At 40.8% G+C, this 19,993-nt stretch overlaps 1 protein-coding gene across 3 annotated transcripts in view; it reads right to left on the bottom strand.

The window, feature by feature from the left end:
• LOC134539346 (serine/threonine-protein kinase 32B-like) overlaps window positions 1-19,993 on the bottom strand; it is a 209,316-nt gene that overhangs the window by 64,461 nt on the left and 124,862 nt on the right. For all 3 annotated transcript variants that reach the window (XM_063381295.1, XM_063381296.1, XM_063381297.1), the window contains exon 3: window positions 19,656-19,821. In XM_063381295.1, coding sequence (XP_063237365.1) covers window positions 19,656-19,821 — 166 coding nt within the window. The remainder of the gene's footprint in view (window positions 1-19,655; window positions 19,822-19,993) is intronic.

Here is a 19,993-nt window from a genome sequence, read left to right as displayed (position 1 = left end):
CGAAAGCACTGTAAGGGGAGCTCAACGTGCTGAGGAAAAAAAAACATCCGAAGTGTAGAACGAACTGGCGGAGCTGCGCAACGGAACTGAACAGCGTTGGAACTCTGAAGGCTGGGGCCACTGTTGGGGCCAGTGGTAGCCCCTCGGATGGCGCGATCATCCGCAGGATTTTGGGTTGGCAAGAGGGTCTGAAAGACCCTGGCACGAAAGGCATTTGCTGTTGACTGGAAGAAGGAAGATGACGGACTGCCCGCAGTTGGAGCCGGTGTACTGGCAAGAGTGTCCTCCTGGTATCGACCACCGATGTCCCTAGAAGTGCCACGCGGCACTCTGTGCGGGCGAGTCAGTGGGTTTACCCGCTCACAGGGCCTGGCTTGCCGTCTTCTGCCGCTGTAAATATGGGTGTATACCATTTGTCCGAGTGTCCACTTGTCCGAATGACCACTTGTCCGAGCTCCTTTTGTTCGAAGGACCACTTGTCCGACTGAGGGGCGGATGGTGCCTCCCACCCGCTCGACCTTGCTCCGCCCGGCCTCCTCCTTGACAGCCAAATATTGCTAGAATCGAGGCTGTCCCGCCGGCCTGGCCGCTAGGGGAAGGGAATATTTGCAACAGCGCAGAAAGTGTAGTCGCCCGCCCCCCGGTACCGCAACCCAGGATTGCGCAACGGACTTCAATGCGGGCCGAAAATGCGCACGTTCCCAACCCCCCCGCATGGTTGGTTTTTGCTGCTCCGTCAACTCTTCTTGCCCGGACCCCCCTTCCCCTCGTCTGGTAGTGACCTGCTTGCTTTGATGCATGTTAATGATACCCCGCACGACCCGGCACAGAGTTTTCCCTGGTGTCCAACCTGGGTCACATTAGCTAGCTTTGAGGTAGGGCGACCAACGGGGCGTCAGCCATGGCGACAATCGCTGCCATGACTCGCCAATAAACCCCTGTAGCACAAGACGCACGTGACCTTTCTCCGCATGGTTTAAACCCAGCATGAGTAGTGTGCATAGACTTTGAGCCTGAGACACGCTTAGGTCCTCACCTTACCTCTGCACTGCCCTCACATTTTAGATTTAACTTAGGCTAGGAAAAAAATTAAATCAAATACACTAGTGACTAATACCGGACAGCTCCAAGATTTTTGTGTGAAAACCTGGCGTCAGTCCGACGGATGCCAGACTGTATTCCCCGTATGAAAAAAATATAGCTGTTTAATACACATGGTACCAATATTATTACATTGAAACAAACTTTCTTATCGCTTATTAAAACGCATTTAAAAACTATACAGGATCATGGGGGAAAATGCATATCAAACGCTTCTAGTTTTTTAAACAGAAGTAAATCGTTTGGCAACAGATAATGTAATATATAATTTAACGATTTATCTATAAAATATTTTGCAGCCACATTTATTTCCATTGGAGTTTTTGTTTTTACTCTCTCGCTTGTGTTGTTAATATAGAGCTGTCCGGTATGTTAGTCATGTGTTAGTCTGTTACCACTGGGGTGGTAACGGCGTCACCCGTTTACCTATGTTTTGGTAACGGTATTTTTTTGTTATGATTAATTAATCTATATTTGTTTATTTATAGTAGATGGTAATTTTTTTCCCGAACTTTCCCGTGTTGGTGCGGTCTGAACGTACGGACAGTTTGTGGAGTTGGTACCATTGTGACTGACACCTTCGTGGTTTTTCGGTGGAGTCGAAGATTGCCGAGTGAGGAGCCACCAGGAGTATTTATACAAATTAATTATGCAAGTATTTTTTTAGTAAAGGTTATTTTTTTTTAGTAAAGACGAGTTTTTGTTAGATGTCGAGCCCCATAGTCTCCCATGCCACCTTATTAGTTTGTTGTTTGTTACTGGATCCTACACCCACACAACAGGGAAGGGCGACGTTGTCTTTTTGGCTTTCCTGTAACAGTGGAGTGTGGAAGGTTTTTTGTAGACCCCCCGGTAGTCGAGCTGTAGGCCTGGGGCTACAAGTCTGTCTGTGTGTGTGTCTGTGTGTGTGCGCGCGCGCGAGCAAGGGATCAGAGTTGGGCACTTGACTGGAGTATGGAGAAGGACGTGCGTGGTGACCGGGCGGCGCGTGACTTGGAGAAGGACTGAAAACTCCCTGCGCACGTTTGCGACCTGGGCTTGCAATCTTGGCTCATGGCACTGCGTTGACGGTGGACGTCTCTTCAGCACTGAACAAGGCAACACGTCATCCCAAAGACTTATTCGGCCCCCGGGGAAGCGAATTTTGCTGAAGCTCTTGTCAGTTTGCGAACCGAAATTTTGAAAGCCAATTTATTACCCACGACCGCAAACAGCTTTCAGAATTTGTGCGGAAAACTCCTCTTTAATGGCCAGTTGCACCATTCTTAGTAGGTAATTATAGTTCGATCTGGGGCAGGGGGTTAGGGGTCGGGATCCGGGGGATCCGCGGCGGCCATCTTGGAATATGTCACTTCCGGCGGCCATCTTGGGTATGTCACTTCTGGCGACCACCTTGGATGATGTCACTTACGGAGGCCATCTTGGATTTCGTCACTTCCGGCGGCCATCTTGGATGACGTCAATTCCGGCGGCCATCTTGGATTCAGCCATTTGTTTTCTAGAAAATTCTGCAATTTTGTTTTGTAGAATATTCCACCGAATTATGACGTCACATCCACCATCTTGAAAATCCTCAAATATTAACTTAGAAAATCGGGAAAAAATTTAATAAAAAAATATTAATAAAAATTTAATTAAAAAACTTGATGACTTCGTCATCGAGCTCCTCACTCCTGTGCGCTGCACTTTTCGTTACGATGCCATCATCATCAAGCTCCCCACTCCTACCCATGCATTATAGTCTGCTGGAGGCAGCCATCTTGTTTAGTGGAGACCACCATCTTGATTTCATCTGATGGATGTCGTCATCGGGTGTAGGTTTCTAAAGTATGTTAGTGTATGTAAGGTCGAGTTTATATTTACTACCAGTGTTGTTATGACCCTAATAGACCAAAAAATTCACAAATTTTGTTAGAATAAATCACCAAATCCACAGTCATTTTGTTGTTGTGACCACCATTTATTTTTAAAGACATACAATGTATGTAGGGGTGTGTTTATATTTACCAACAGAGTTGTTATGAGCCTTATGGACAATTAAAAAAAATCTACAGTCATTTAATTGCTTTGACCACCATTTTTTCTTAAATACATAATATGGAAAAATAATGACGAAATAAAATATCAAAACATGAAAATGAAATAACATTCATTTCAAACATTTAAAATGTGGGTATTTCTCGTGAGATGTTGTAACACTAAAAATATGTAAAATTCTTTATGCTTAAATTATATATTATGTGAAATTTTGTAAATAATACTCTAATGTTTACTTCTGATTAAATTAACTTTCATAAAAACTATGAAAATGACGAACATGTCTGCTCGTGCTGTGTAGATCCGAGACCATTGCTACGAACCGATCCGAGAGTCGGTTCAAAATCGAATTTCCGATGGTCTTCGCTCAGCACTCACAACACAATGGCGCAACAGAAAATGTGGATGATCAAACCTGCTAATGACTCGAGATCACGCCTGAACTCTCTTGGTGCAACTGGCCATGAATACTGTTTACGTGAACCCTAATTTTAATTCAAGTATTTATTTGCCGTGCTCAGTTTATGAGCATCAACTGGCGCTATTTGGTGTGTAAACATCGGAATCAATTAAACGTTTCATGTTAAACTACACGTAATTAATTTATGGCCAATATACGCAGCAGAGAACTGGGGTGTTGTGCATCCACTTCGTGCTACTTCACGCCCGACTGTTTTGAGCGCACGCACAATATCAGGATATGACCTGGCGATATTGCAGAAGAAACTACGGTGATATAAAATTGCGTGAACTAGATTGTTTGAGTCGACCCAGCCAGACTGTAGTGAAATGAAACTTTGACACGTCGTTACTTTTCCTTAAGGTTGTTGCAACGCCTAATTTTTAAGACTGTTAACAACTTTTATCAATTATTTTTTAATAATATTTATGGCTTATTCAAGATTGTAATATGTTATAATAAGTTATGCCCGTTGTTTTATTCTCCCAGTTAATTGGCATATTTATTTTTGGTAATGTAAAACGTTCTATAAAACTATGTGGATTTTCATGCCGTATGTAAAATGTTGGCTTTGACGTTGATTTTCATCTCAACCATAGTACTAATACGCAGCGCTCTGCCTTTATTGCTGTAGTTGTCACGCTACTGTTAGACTGTTTCGCTCGACACCGCGGTTTTGGACGAGATTACGATTAAAATTTGGTAGCAGATGTTTTATTATAATTTTTTTTATTATCTAAATTAAATCCACCGCTCAGCGAAGGGGGGAACACGGGCACTCGTTATATTAGCAGTAACGAGGGCCGACAACCATATCAATCATAAATAAATTTACATTTTATTGCCTTCAGGCCTTCTGGCATTTCCTCCCACCCATTTAATTACTCCCCGCACTTTACGAACGAACATTCTGTGTAACTGTTCTTGCAACATACACATCTGTTATTAACTAACTGTGGCTTGGAATGTTGCCAAAGTTAAATAATGGTTATTGCTTTGTCATGTAAATCTATTATAAAACTCTTCTGTAGTATTTTCTCTGCTGAGTTATCTCAGCGAAACTATTAAAAAAAAAACAACAGTACATTAACTGTGCTCTGGCGATCCTATGAGATGGGCGATAGGCCCCTCCCCCTTTTTGGCTGGCGTGATAACAAAAAGAATCTATTTTAATTTACGCCTCAACTTAGAAATAGGTTCAATTATTTTTAGTCAAAATCTATTATTTCATATTTTTGATGTGTAACATCTTAGCTCTTGGTATATGGCTATTTGGCAAGAGTAATTTTGAGAATGCGACGGAAGTCAAGGAACGGAAATACGTAACAACTACGGTGCTGCCATCTGTGAAAGATGGTGCGAACCAATGTTTACAAAGACAAGGGAAACTTTATAGCATTAACGGTTTGATTAATTTTAGCAAAATGGGAGTATTTTAAAAAAAATCCTTGTCGAATATCAGGTCCAAAGCTGAGATTTAGTGTTTTTTTCAAAAAGTTTTCGGGTTTTTCTCGTAGCCGATTCATTACATAATTTAAAATTTCGGTGTGCAAATAAAATTATTCAATAGTCACGTAGCTACTCCGGCAGCGAATTCCAGAGGCGGGTGCAGAACCTACGTGTGTTTCGTGATCAGAAATGCAGTTGAAAACACAAATTTGCGTATATTTATCAACGCTCGCCATTATTTTAACGAATTCTACGTTAAAATTTCGTGTCCGAGTTTCGCACTATGAGAGCACGTGAATTTGCTCAAAGATAGATGTTACACATCACTAGCGAGTAGGTACTGAAAGACTTGCTCTTTTTTTTTTTTTTTAACTTAATCACCTTCAAAATTCAGGCAAACCCATGGTTTTTGTAATGACTTTTAAATACATCAGAAATGCGACGGGATAGTCTTTTCAGGGACTATTAGATTTTCAATACATAGAACTATTCACATATTAAAAAAAAAAAAAAAAAAAACAGGATGTCCGCTGTCCCTAAAATGGGGAACTGGCTCCGCCAACTGCAACCTCGTGCTCTGTTACAAACTTTATGTTTTTTTTACGTTTGTTTGAAAAAAGTTCGGGACCGAAACTTGGTATCTGCGCCGCGCGCGCGCCGTGTTTATTGTCCGGCAGAGGAGCGTTAAAAACGGAAGGAAGGAAGGAAGGGTGAAGGGGGGAAGGGAGGCACTAAAGGGCACAGTAATGACCGCGAGAACGCGAGCGAGTGTTTGCTTTCGGACGGCGCGGCGTGCCGCGTGAAGGGGTCGCGCGGATCTCCGACTGCCGCCCGTAAACCCGCCTCCTGGACGCCGGACCGGCTATTCCTGGGGCCACCGACCACCCCCCTACCACCCTCCCCACCGTCGACCCCAAAACCCTCGCGGTCCGGTTCCGCGGAGGTCAGAGGGTCAGACAGCGAGGCGAGGGCAAGTCCTGAGGACCTAATAGAGACCCGGAAAATTCGCGGGTTCAATGACCTCCAGGATAGACTCCAATATCCTCTACACACTCGGGCAAATGCAAACTGTTCATTGGCTGTTGACTTGTGAGTCGTCTCGACTGGGTGGCCTGTGATTCGACACTTCTACGAGTGAGGGTCTCTCATTGGCCCTCAGTCCTCCAGATCAACAGTGAACCAATGGCAGAAGCAGCACTAAGGTATAATTGTTTGAATTTTAGCATAACACGAAATGAACCCGCGAATTTTTCGGGTCTCTACTAATAGATACACCGAGAGAAAGGTATGTTTGCCTCAACAAAACATTTGTTTGCACATGGCGAAACAAATACATTTTGTTAATTCAAACAAATATTTTGCTGTAGGAAAGATTCTGTTGACCCAACAAAAAGATTTTGTCAACTCAAATAAATATTTGGTCAGGTGTAACCAATCATTTTTGTTACTTACCGTGTTTGGTTTAGGAAAAAAAAATATTTTGTTCCACCAAGTAAATATTTATTTCGCCATATATAAACAGATATTTGTTTAGTTCAAACAAACCTTTTTCTTTGTGTAGGGACCTGAAAAATTCGCGCTTTCGATGACCTCCAGGATAGTCTATACACGGTCCTCTGTACACTCGGGCAAATATCGCCGGTTCGTCGGCTGCTGACTTGGTGAGTCGTCTCAACTGGTATTGCCCCGTGATTCGTCACTTCTCTGGTTGAGGGTTTCTCACTGGCCCGGAGTACGCCCAGACGAACAGTGAGCCAATAGCAAGAGCAGCTTAAAGGTATGTGTACATGAATTATTTCAGACTATCGCTAAGTTAATCTGCGAATTTTTCCGGTCTCTACTAATAGAGCGGAGGATATATCATGCGAGCGCCGGTTACACGCTCTTTACCCACGAAGCTGTACAATCAGTAACGACCAACTTCTTCACTTTTAAATGATCAGCTATAACTTTTGAAATGAATCAGAGGGACAGACAAATGTGAATTAATATTAGGTATACTATACTGCTGCTAAACTTCTTCGGTGTGTTCTTACTGCTGGTGCCAGTACCATTAATAGTACTCGTTTATTTATATATAGACCCTTTTGTTGTGTGTGTGTTGTCGGGACGATATACACTGGCTGTCACTATTTTTCAAAATATATATATATACATATATATATGTGTCAATGGTACTGTTATGCTCTTGTACTCTGACCCTTAGAAACATGCATAAAATGTTATTTATCATAAAACACACACTCTTGGACACAGGTAGCTAGGTAACATATATCAACACATAGGGATAAAATTCAGGTTTTTATTATTAAGAATAAAATGGCTATTCATCAGGGACAACTAACATAGGTGTAGAGATAAAAATCAACATTAATATAATTAGATAAAAAAATCACAGAAAAACAATCCTAACGATACTGAACATGACTCGTGGATATGTACTTATGTAAATTAAAACATCAGGAAAATACGTAGCACACATGAATCGTTCACAAAAGTTCGTTAGTGTAAGTTTAGAAAATCAATCAAATGATATTTTTACGGACGCATTCTTACATAACAGAAAAAATGTTTGAAATCATAGCACAATTAATTAGTATGATTACTATTTATGTTTATATTTGGGTTCGTATTTGCCTTGGCTTAACTCAGTTTATATGGTAGAGACACGAAACTTGTACTCCCATTTCACCTCTGGGTATCACAAAATAAAATAATAATTTAAATCTTGGAAATAACAATTCATGACGTAGTTCAGGATAATTGACACCTTTTACGTGAAAACTAATCAGTTTGTAGTCAAATCGAAGTGATTCACGAAGAAATTACATACAGCAGGGTATGTCTATGGGCGATACAAAATGCAAGATCTTTACTCACAGATTTTCACTCCTAATAACATATCCGTCAGAATATGTCCTTATAAACTTACATATTATTTATTTATACGTCGTTTAAGCTCATCCTGAGTGTCGGATGGCATAATCTAGCTAGCTATATTTCAAATTTAAAATAGGCCTCGCGCCTTTGCGTCGGCATCAGACGCCTTCATACAACCAAACTTATTAATTAAGACGTTCTAGACGCCTCACATCTAAAACACGGCCTCTCATTGGCCGAAACCAAAATCGGTTAGCGTAATTTACAATATAAATACCGTAAATAACACTCATTAATACAATTGAAAACACAAAAATGCGGTAAATTTAAAACGAAAATTTCCAACAATGAAAATTTCTTTAAGTAATACCCCGAATAAAATCATCGTTTATTCGTTAAGTTCATTAGTCCTTAGAGGGGTATACTCAATTGGCTGTCCATATAAGTCCATTTCAGGTCATAGAGCATAGCTCTCGTAGATATACATAATTAATAAAAAATATATTTAAATAACTTTTGCGGGCGAACAATATACAAATTAAATAATAAAATTTCATAATAATAATAACAGTCAATATAATAAGTTTTCATAAATAATAATATCATTAAAATAAGTCATAACTTTCTGTGCATTATGAAAATAGTAACAGCACAGAATTGCCGCCCTTGTCAATCATATTGAACTGCAATCGTTGACCTGTTCAAAACAGTACAATGTGATTGGCAGTTTACCGTCTCTCTCGCACTGTGTACAACGAATAGCCTTGTCGCCTAGCGGCGCGCGCACCACACATAAAAAAAAACTTGGAGCGACCGAGCTCCTTCTTCTCCTCCTTTTTATTTTTTTTTCTATCGTCTTTTCGCCCGTTACACCAGACAATTCGCGCAATTTTAATCACTTTGCATCGGGTCGTCGCCGCTAGCAGACCTGCGCTCGAATGGTCCACGGGTTTTCCCGCGCAAAATCTTCTCTGCTGGACCTGCTACAGCTCTCCGACGACGTCTACTCCCTTGAGCCGCTCCTGTTGAGAGGGACGTGGGGGGACATACTTACTGTAAGTAGCAATCTCATATGGCTGTAGCGGGTGTATGTACATGTGAGTCAACAATGTGACGTTCTCCAGGACACGTCACGGCAGTGGATCAACGTCCACCCGCGGTGCAAACGACATCCCCGGCGGCGGCTGAGGAGGCATCGGGACAGCGCCCGACCTCAAAGCGGCCAACACCAACACCTGCTCCACACCAGACGTCGGCGGGTTTGGCGTGTGGCGGCTCGCAGCACCGGACACCACGGCTCCTAGCTCCGCGGCGAACTGCGGCTGCAGCTGCCGCCCTACCCCACGAACACGTGAGAGGCGGCGTCGGGACGTCTGCGGTGCTGCTCGTGTCGGCGGAACCGCCATCTCACAAGGACGCACTCGTCGGGTCCCATCACTGATAGGTACACAGCCGTTGCGAACCGTATTGTGTACATTTTAACTAACAAGTATCCCGGTCATTAAACAGTTTTAAAACTCTTCACTCATGTGTGAATCGTGCACTTGTAACGCACGAATGTCGGCAGGCTAAGACATCTTCTGTGCTTAACGTAGCCTATCCACAAGCCAGTTCAGTATAAACTAACTCTATTAAAACAAATAGTAACTAATGGGATCAAATAACATCAGATATTAAATAATAATATAGTAATTTAGGCTAACCATTCAATAACTTTCAAAGTGAAATTGTTACATCTTAACAATAGGTATCATTAGCTAGATAACATTCAAGCATAACTTTAACTAAACTGATTTTCATGTTAATGAAAGGGTTTGTGTACATCATTGTTAGGCATCCTTATGCCTTCAGGTTGTACCTGTTTTATTCTATGTACAATTTCATTATGCATCTCGTACATTTCCATAAGCATCATCTCACAATCTTTCATAACTTCATAATATCAACAATTGATAAAATTAATAATTCTCACTAACATCTCATATAATATAGATAACATCATATTTACAATATCACTTCAAGGAACATTTCATATATTTCATAATTAAAAGCATTTGTTTATGTTAGCAAACAAATCAACAATAGTTTTGATTTCGTTTAAGTACACGCATCATGTGTAACTTGTGCTTGGAAAGGGAACGCACAGTGTTTCCTTCTCTTTTATCTCTCTTTTATCGCAGCTTATCGCTCGGCGAAGGTGGCCTCTTTTTTTCTTTCTTTTATTTTACTCGAGTGTCAGGTGAACTTTTATTTCTACCATTTCTCGCAAGGTAGTATTTATTTTTCTGTAATCAGCTGGGTTCTCATAACGCAAACAGCTGTTTGGAAAGTGTATAGCAGTCTCCCTCTCATCTCAACCATTAGTTTCGTTTTCAGGCATCCGATGCGGGCTTCGCAGGATCCTGACTGTGTATTCATATCATTCAGAAATTTCTCTGATAGGAATTGTTTCTTGTTAAAATCACTTGAGATTCATGATCTCAATGCAAAGGATAATTCTATCCTGACAAAGCTATGTGAAACAAAAAAAAAATGCTTTCATGATAGCTTGCAAAAAAATTTTTTTTTTCTTTTCTGGCTGGCTCAATTTTGCAGTAACTTAGTACTTGTTTATAATACAGCCTGCTGACATTTACTGCAACAGTGTACTAAGTCCGCGACATAGTTGTTAGACATTGAGTTTTTCAGGTCTTCGTTTGACATCATATTCGCCTACTCGACGATTACAAACATAAACAAACAAAATCTCAAGTTCCACGTTGAATGAAATTAAAATCTTTTGTATAGTTTTTTTTTTTTTTTCACAATAAATGACACAGTCGTTCGTATATATCTCGTTATCATTTCATAAATATCATTATTTAAAATAACCAAATCAAGTTAATTTAAAGAAATAGCTTTCTAATACTGAGTGGATTTGTATGCGAAAGGAATGCATACTTTTCTACTCTGCATTCAGGGCAGAATGCAACCCTATGAGATCATTTGCAAAGCCCTACTTCAATCATAGAATTTGTGTAAAACAAAAGTATAAAATTTGCAAAAAAAAAAAAATATTATTTTCTCCTCCAGCAGTGTTTAATAACAGAAAATGATAAATCTCCGCGATTCTTAGTAAATTAAGTGAAGTGTTGTGCTTCGGAAAAATTGGAGTAACCACATCAGTAATTCAAGGTAACCTTATTATTATTATGCTAGTAGTTGCAAAGTGTTCATGTGCTTCTTAGATGCTTTGTAGAACAGTGCTCACCCATGTTTACACAGCTAGGCCATACTTCTCTCACACAAGTTAGTCGACAACACACAAGCTTGACATTTCTTTTTGCTAGTTAGTATGATAGTACTTACAGATAGGCGCATCTCATTACATAGATTCAGGTATTACTGTTAGTGAACTTATACTCACACGAAGAATAACGCAGACCAACTGACAAACAATATTATACACATAATACACTATTAAATTCGAAGATTCATTACATCTGTGTGGGTGGCATTTCACTTCACCTCACTACAGGCAATAATAAGCGGGAATTGCACTTCCGCATCGACGCGACGATAATGTACCAAGCGGGTATCACACTTCCGCTACACATTAGGTACCTGTCAGTGGTTGCAATACGCCTCACATGGCGTATCAAATTACACAGTAACCATTTAATACCTTTCACATTTATACTGGTCAGGTCCTGGCTCTGACCTAGACATTCCGATTGCGCTCAGCTGTTATAGTACCTATACTCGTACTATATAGGTGTTTCACTAGCTTGTGTCGAACTTGTTCACTGGGACACAGGTTTCTTGTAGGCTCTCAACTGCGAAATATTATACCGGCCTACTGGTCGGCCTGTAGATGGTTCTTCCAGAGCATAACAGTTCTCTTGAACTATGTCAGTTATGACATATGGTCCGTCGAAAAGCAGAAATAATTTCCTGGTGACATTCTCCCATGCCTTGCTGACAGGAGATGTTTTCTTGAGCACAAGGTCGCCGATATTAAATTTAGACAATTTGGATGCTGGTTTCCTTCTTCTTCGTACATCAGCTTCTGCTGTGAGCTTCATTCTTACGAATGCTTCCACTTCTTCTCCTGTGGGTAGTCTTGTCCTTTCGGGCTCCTTGTCACAGTAGGGTATGAATTCAGGGTTGATCATACAGAGATCCTTAATAGTTTAATGTGCCAGTGTTGGCACGTCCACCTGGAGCTGGTGATCTGGCTCCTTCTTGACGATTCCACTGTCGGTTCCCTGCTGCTTCAGACACAGCAGCTTTGAATTCTGCTGCCAACTGATTTGCTGGTCCCTGGTTGTAGTACGTCGTCTGCTGAGATGTAGACGGTGCAGCAAATGGTGGTGGGAATGTTGTCATCTGTGTGTTCCGGTTGTACGAGAGGTGGCTGTTCTGGGCATGGCCGCCACTCGTCTCGTGAGTCCTGGGGGCATAGTGGTATGGCGGGTGGTAGTCCTCAGGTTTGCCATTGTAGCGGGGCTCGTCGGTACGGCGGTACTTCTTGCAGTACTCCAGCTCGTCTTCTGACGATGCTCTCCGGCGGCGGTCTGCTGACTCCCTGGGTGGCCGTGACTCTGGCGAGAAGGATCTTCGCTTGCTGTCTCGGTAGTCCCCCTGCCTCCGGTGGTGGTTTGCTTCGTCATCGCTGTGGTAATTCCTGGAGTTGGACCACCACGTCTTTCTCTTGTAATAGGGGGTCTTCCTGTAGCCTGTCTGGTATTGATCGTTCCGGCTAGGTCCTCCTCCTCTTGGCTGCCAGTTCATTGTGTTTACCGCTGCCTGTCTGAGCTCCTTGGGTTTTCCCTCGCGATTCTGCTAGTAGTTGTGGACGGGCTGTTGTCGGTGGGGCTGTGGTACCCTCTCACTCTCCTCCTTGGTATTGGGTGCTCTGTCCATTTTCTCAAGTTTATCATAATTGAGAAGGCGCTCGCGAAACTCTGTCACATCACGGTACGGCAGGCCTGATAACTGCTTCTGATACTTGAGTGGGAGCTGCGTGAGGATGGCCGCGATGAATTCATCATCCGTCATGGGCTGATCCAAGTAGCGTGTCTTCTCAAACATTGCTGATAGATGCGCTTCCAAGGACGCGCACTTCCTTGGGTCATACTTCTCCGTGTGAAGCTGTGCACGGAGGTGACTCTGTATTCGGATGTTCCAATACTGGTTGTGGAACAGGGACTGGAACTGGGCGTAACTATGTGTTGATGCACTCAGCATCTCCCACCAGTAAAATGCCGGTCCTTTCAGGGCGCTGTTGAGACACTTCAGTATCTCTGTATCCCTCAAATGAAAGGTTGAGGTGTATTCCTCAAATCTTTTCAGAAAACGGATGGGGTTCTCTGTAGCTCTGCCAGCAAACGTGGGCATAGCTTCTGCCCAATGCTTAGCTGGATGGTGCATGAGCGTGGCCGCATCAATGTTGGATGGGCTCAATACAGGGGTTTCTCTGGGCAGATCCATTTGAACGGTAGGATGATTGTGGATGGGTAGCAGTGGAATTGTGTACATCTCACTGGGGTACGGTTGCCTGTCTACTGGAGCAGTCGGTACAGTTGACACAGGGGCTGTGTGTGACGGTACATGAGCTTGGCAGTCAGCTGACTCACTCCTGGGACTGGGGTGTACACTAAGGTGCTCGATTCTATCTCGTAGTGTGGCATTAGCCACCTCCATGTCCTCCAGTCTATGTTCGAGATGCTGGAGATGTCCTCGCACCTCCTCCCTAGCACTAGCTTGTCCCTGGTGTTCATTTGAGATCATGTTTCGTATGGATGTTACATGAGTCTCCAGACTGTCCACACGACTACTGTTCTGCGATACCTGCTCAGATATCTGCTGGACCTGTTCGTGTTGCTGGGCCAGCCTAACCTCAATGCTGTGTTCCAGGCTCTTTAATCCTGAGTTGGTCTGATCCCTCAGCGCTCCCAACTCAGCCGTAAGCCGCCCCATTTGAGTATTGTTCTGTTCTAATTTCGCATTTAGGGATGCATTATGCTGCTCCATTTGAGTATTATTCTGCCGTAATAACTGCATGAGTGCTTCCAGTGTCACAGGTGATGTAGCAGTATTATCTGGCAATGGTGTTATGTTAGGGACAGTGGCCTCCTTTTCCTCCTGCTCCCCTGTTGCTGGTGACATGGGCCGCCCTAACCTCTCAGTCACGGTGGTAGAGTGATCACTAGGCCCCTCCACACAAGTGTTCCCTGGTGAACCCCCTGCTGATGATGTCGCCGTGTCACTTCCTGAATTCCCTGTGTTATCGCAGTCTTCACACATACTGTCACGCCTACTCCTGAGCGAGTATGTGGGGTGGTTGTGTGCCATGTTATTATAATGGATTAGATATACTATGCAGGATCAAATGACAACTTTAAATAAGGTGTGACAACTCAATGTCAACACACTCGGGCCCCACGTTTATGTGCGCCACTTTCTATACTATACTGCTGCTAAACTTCTTCGGTGTGTTCTTACTGCTGGTGCCAGTACCATTAATAGTACTCGTTTATTTATATATAGACCCTTTTGTTGTGTGTGTGTTGTCGGGACGATATACACTGGCTGTCACTATTTTTCAAAATATATATATATACATATATATATGTGTCAATGGTACTGTTATGCTCTTGTACTCTGACCCTTAGAAACATGCATAAAATGTTATTTATCATAAAACACACACTCTTGGACACAGGTAGCTAGGTAACATATATCAACACATAGGGATAAAATTCAGGTTTTTATTATTAAGAATAAAATGGCTATTCATCAGGGACAACTAACATAGGTGTAGAGATAAAAATCAACATTAATATAATTAGATAAAAAAATCACAGAAAAACAATCCTAACGATACTGAACATGACTCGTGGATATGTACTTATGTAAATTAAAACATCAGGAAAATACGTAGCACACATGAATCGTTCACAAAAGTTCGTTAGTGTAAGTTTAGAAAATCAATCAAATGATATTTTTACGGACGCATTCTTACATAACAGAAAAAATGTTTGAAATCATAGCACAATTAATTAGTATGATTACTATTTATGTTTATATTTGGGTTCGTATTTGCCTTGGCTTAACTCAGTTTATATGGTAGAGACACGAAACTTGTACTCCCATTTCACCTCTGGGTATCACAAAATAAAATAATAATTTAAATCTTGGAAATAACAATTCATGACGTAGTTCAGGATAATTGACACCTTTTACGTGAAAACTAATCAGTTTGTAGTCAAATCGAAGTGATTCACGAAGAAATTACATACAGCAGGGTATGTCTATGGGCGATACAAAATGCAAGATCTTTACTCACAGATTTTCACTCCTAATAACATATCCGTCAGAATATGCCCTTATAAACTTACATATTATTTATTTATACGTCGTTTAAGCTCATCCTGAGTGTCGGATGGCATAATCTAGCTAGCTATATTTCAAATTTAAAATAGGCCTCGCGCCTTTGCGTCGGCATCAGACGCCTTCATACAACCAAACTTATTAATTAAGACGTTCTAGACGCCTCACATCTAAAACACGGCCTCTCATTGGCCGAAACCAAAATCGGTTAGCGTAATTTACAATATAAATACCGTAAATAACACTCATTAATACAATTGAAAACACAAAAATGCGGTAAATTTAAAACGAAAATTTCCAACAATGAAAATTTCTTTAAGTAATACCCCGAATAAAATCATCGTTTATTCGTTAAGTTCATTAGTCCTTAGAGGGGTATACTCAATTGGCTGTCCATATAAGTCCATTTCAGGTCATAGAGCATAGCTCTCGTAGATATACATAATTAATAAAAAAATATATTTAAATAACTTTTGCGGGCGAACAATATACAAATTAAATAATAAAATTTCATAATAATAATAACAGTCAATATAATAAGTTTTCATAAATAATAATATCATTAAAATAAGTCATAACTTTCTGTGCATTATGAAAATAGTAACAGCACATAGGTATCTTTAAAACAATTTCAAATGTCATTTAATTCCGTACAGTAACCAGTACCCGCCAGAGATGTGTGAACATCTAAACTCGGCAACGAACAAATTCACGTGTTCTCGTGCTGCAAACACAATTATAATACGAAAACTCGGGACACGAAATCAAACGTAGGATCTTTTTAAAGTAATGCCGGGCGTGATAAACAGACACACTCGCAAATTGTATTTTCAACTACATACCTTGAATCGAATCGCACGTAGTTTCTGCAACCGCCGTTAGAATTTGCTGCCGGAGCAGCTACGTTTGAATATGTAATCATTTGATTAGCAGGCCGAAATTTTACACTATATAATTATACGGCACCGATAAAAGAGGAAAAGAATTGAAAAAAAATTACTAAACCTCGGCTTTGAACTTGATTATCACAAAGTAAATTTATTGAAATAGTGTCCATCTTGTGAGAAGAATCAGCTGGCGTCGCACTTATCATCCCGCCTCACTTACACAAATACCATCCTGACTGGAAGATTGCCTTAAAGAAGTGCTTGAGAGACGAGAAGAATGGAACAGAGTGAAGGAAGAGGAATGGTAGAGACACAGGAGAAGATGGAGGCATTTTACTTTGCTGACACGGCCGCAGACTGCACGCAGTTGATGAGTTATAGTAAAAAAAATTTACCAAATCCTCAATGGCAAGGAGTGTTCCTGTTTAAGGGAGGAGTATCCTTAGTAATTATTTTGCTTCAATAATTTCGTGTTTGCAAATACGATACAAAAAATATATAAAACATCAATAGATATAATTTTATGATAAAATTAGCCAATTTAACAAGTGTTTATTAAACGTAAAGGAAAATTTATAATTAGATCCCAACATAAAATAAAAATTTGTAGACGTGTGTCATACGGTTTTTAATTGAACGTTCGCATGTCTTAAAAGTCTTATTTCAAGTAGATCCTTCATAAAAAAACAGCTTTTCTAAACTCCGAAAAAGTTTAATGTTTCTATGATTATTTAAAAACCAGATTCTTTATTTATTTATTACTGGTTTAGTACAAAATTATTTGTGTCACAACAAAAGATACATGCTAACAGTTGATTCAAATCCCGCATATAATGCGATTTTTAATCTAAATAATTCCTTATCAGGATTGAAATATAAATTTGACTTTAAGGTTCTCCATACCATTAAATAAATACTAATTAAAATTATATTTCAATTTTTATTCAATTAAAGATTGTATATATTTTAAATCATAAGCAAATTCACATTTTAATTGAAACAAAAAAATTAAAAATTATATTTAGGATTTTTTTTTTTTTAATTTCACTTATTTGTTTATTAACGTACAGTTCAACCAAGGGCCGATTTTCAACAAATAGGAGTACCTATATAATATATTTTCATTTAAAAGTTTAAATCTTAATAGTATAATATTATAAATAATAACAAGTACTAAAATTACATATACAAGGTTAAACTAGATTTAATTTACATTGCACCCCAAACGTTAGAGCAGGGGTTCCCCCATAAAAAAAGAGCGCTTGTAACTCAGTAGGTACACGTTATAGGAGTGCAAGTTCTTTGGAAATTCTAACCTCGACTCTTAAGTATATCGTAAGGTGTAAAACGGCAGAAAGAGAAAAGAGAGAGAGAGAAGAAAAATTTCTAAATAAACATGAATAAACAAAATTATCACTCACTTAAAAAAACGGCTTACGATTTCAATAATTATTGATCGATCAATATTGATTAATAATTAACAATAAATATACTCACTGTTGAAACTCTCACACCATAAAGAAAATTTGCTTAGTAGGTACATATCAAAGATAGGATTGATTATAATACATTAGTTGTTAATTTTATTTTATATTATGTACAGTTTAGATGCGACCGAGCATTCTAATAGACTGATTTTGTAGTGCTGCAAATATCACCTTATCATTGAGTTATAGTGCAACAGATTCTGCCTTTAGGCTACATAGACATACTACAATGCATTGATAATGTTCTGCCATCGAAAGAATGAACTGCCCAAGTAAAGTGGTGTCAGGAGCAGGCGGGTCCCTACTACCGCGACACGCCTATCCCTGCAGCATGGCGGGGTTCAACCTGAGCCGCACGCCGCCACGTGGATCCCGCGGGTTCCGACCAGTTCTCTGTACCGTCCGCAACCTATTAGCGTCAGAAATCGTTTCACAACAATGTTTCCCGAAAACGTTATAATAAAATTAGGCTTTGAAATTTTTACTCCCATCGCGCCCAAAGAAGTTTCACTTCAAAAATAAGAGGTTCGTCTGAAAAAAATTTTTTAAACCTATTTTATAGCACTTAGCTACACACACTGTAATTGTCTAAATTGAATTTTAATTAATTTGCATAATACTTAAGTTAAATTTTGACATATTTATCAATGAAGCTGTTTCACATGATGTGGCAGGAAAGGTCGAGGCACAGAAATAATAATTTAGAAACTATACGAAATGGTTTAATTAAATTGAAAATTGAAAACTGCAGATGGTTGCGGCGCCCTCTGCGAAGTTTGGCGGTGCACACTCCGTGGGTGAGGGGGGGGGGGGGGGAGAGAAGTGCTAGTTTGGAGGAGACAGCCCACAGCTCACAGGGGTGAAAGCCACAGCCGCAACCCGAACAGCACCGAAGCTTGCCGAAGTGAAATGAGGTACGGCCGGTCGGTGTAAGGCCAGACTCTCATGGGAAGCCTTCATTTCACAGACGAGAGAGCCACACCCGAAGTTCCCCGAAGTTCATGATCGCTTTTTTTTTCCGTACCACAACAGGTGTACTTATTTGGGATGTAGCTTACGCATACGTCATACGCCGTTCTATCTCATTGTATAAACCGGTGTGGAATTAAATTTTGCGGTCGATTAGGATAGGTTAGCTACATTATAAATACTTTCAAACATTGTGGATGGTTGGTTATATTAGGTAAGTAGAGCAACAATAAAAATATTGTAAAATCATTTTGTGGTTGCTTAGCAAATAACTTTTTAATATGTAGCTATCCAGCGCTATAGAAAACCGTTTACATGATTTTACAGTATCTTTAATGTAGCTAACTTAACCTAATTGACCATTAGTTATCACGAGTTGTCCAAAACAAACATTCACGGACACACGGCCAAAGAAAAATATGGCGGTGTACAAATAAATACCGTTGCCTTGTTTATGGTATTTCCTTTTATCAACACCGCCATATTTATTTACAATGAACCAAAAAAAAAAAACGAAGATGCACGATCGAGCGTTTGGCTCTCTCGTCTGTGAAAAGAAGGCTTCCCAGACTCTCATCCCTGCAGGACTGCATGGTATACCCAGGGGCGTAGGAACCGGGAGGGGACAGGGGGGACGTGTCCCCCTGAACTTTTTGGGTGGAGGGGACTGTCCCGCCCAACTTTCTAGACCGTGATATTTTTATTTTACAATATTATTCTGCCCAACTTTATTTGTAATTTCTTCACTCTCAAATTTTATCTTAAGGAAACAATAATAATTTTATCATCGATGTATCCAATGGTTAGGTACAAAAACTGCTTAAAAAGCGCTATTTTGCACTTTCAAAATAAAAATTTCCCAGTGGAGGACCCCCGGACCCCCCGTCTTAGTAAGAGGGGAATGGGTTTACATGACATCAAAATCATTATTTGTCCCCCCCCCCCCCCCCAACTTTATGAACACAGCTACGCCAATGGGTGTACCGCAGGGTACTGAAGGGTGCCGCCGACCTTGGAAGGAGAACCACAGGTTGACGAGGTAGGGGTGCTCCAACCCCGCCAGGATGTCCACCTCGCGCAGCACGTTCCTCAGGGCGCTGCGCTGCACGCACTGGTGCTTGTTCATGTACTTCATGGCGTACATCTGCTTCGAGTCCTTCTTGCGCACGATGCACACCTGCGGACAGCACCACAGTTCTCGGGCACCCTCGCTCGGTGCTTCTGTACGTGCACACCACCACACAACCACATTTATATCTAGGGGCATGCAGATTTCGCGGAAAGATTTCGAGACTAGATGAAAGTTAACACACTGTAGCACCGTCTGTGTTTCGTGATTGGGTGAGTTC

Source organism: Bacillus rossius, chromosome 15 (assembly GCF_032445375.1).
Source record: "Bacillus rossius redtenbacheri isolate Brsri chromosome 15, Brsri_v3, whole genome shotgun sequence".
In the NCBI taxonomy this organism is placed as follows: Eukaryota; Metazoa; Arthropoda; class Insecta; order Phasmatodea; family Bacillidae; genus Bacillus; species Bacillus rossius.
Note: the sequence above shows the minus strand (reverse complement) of the source record. Positions and strands in the feature narration are given on the sequence as shown.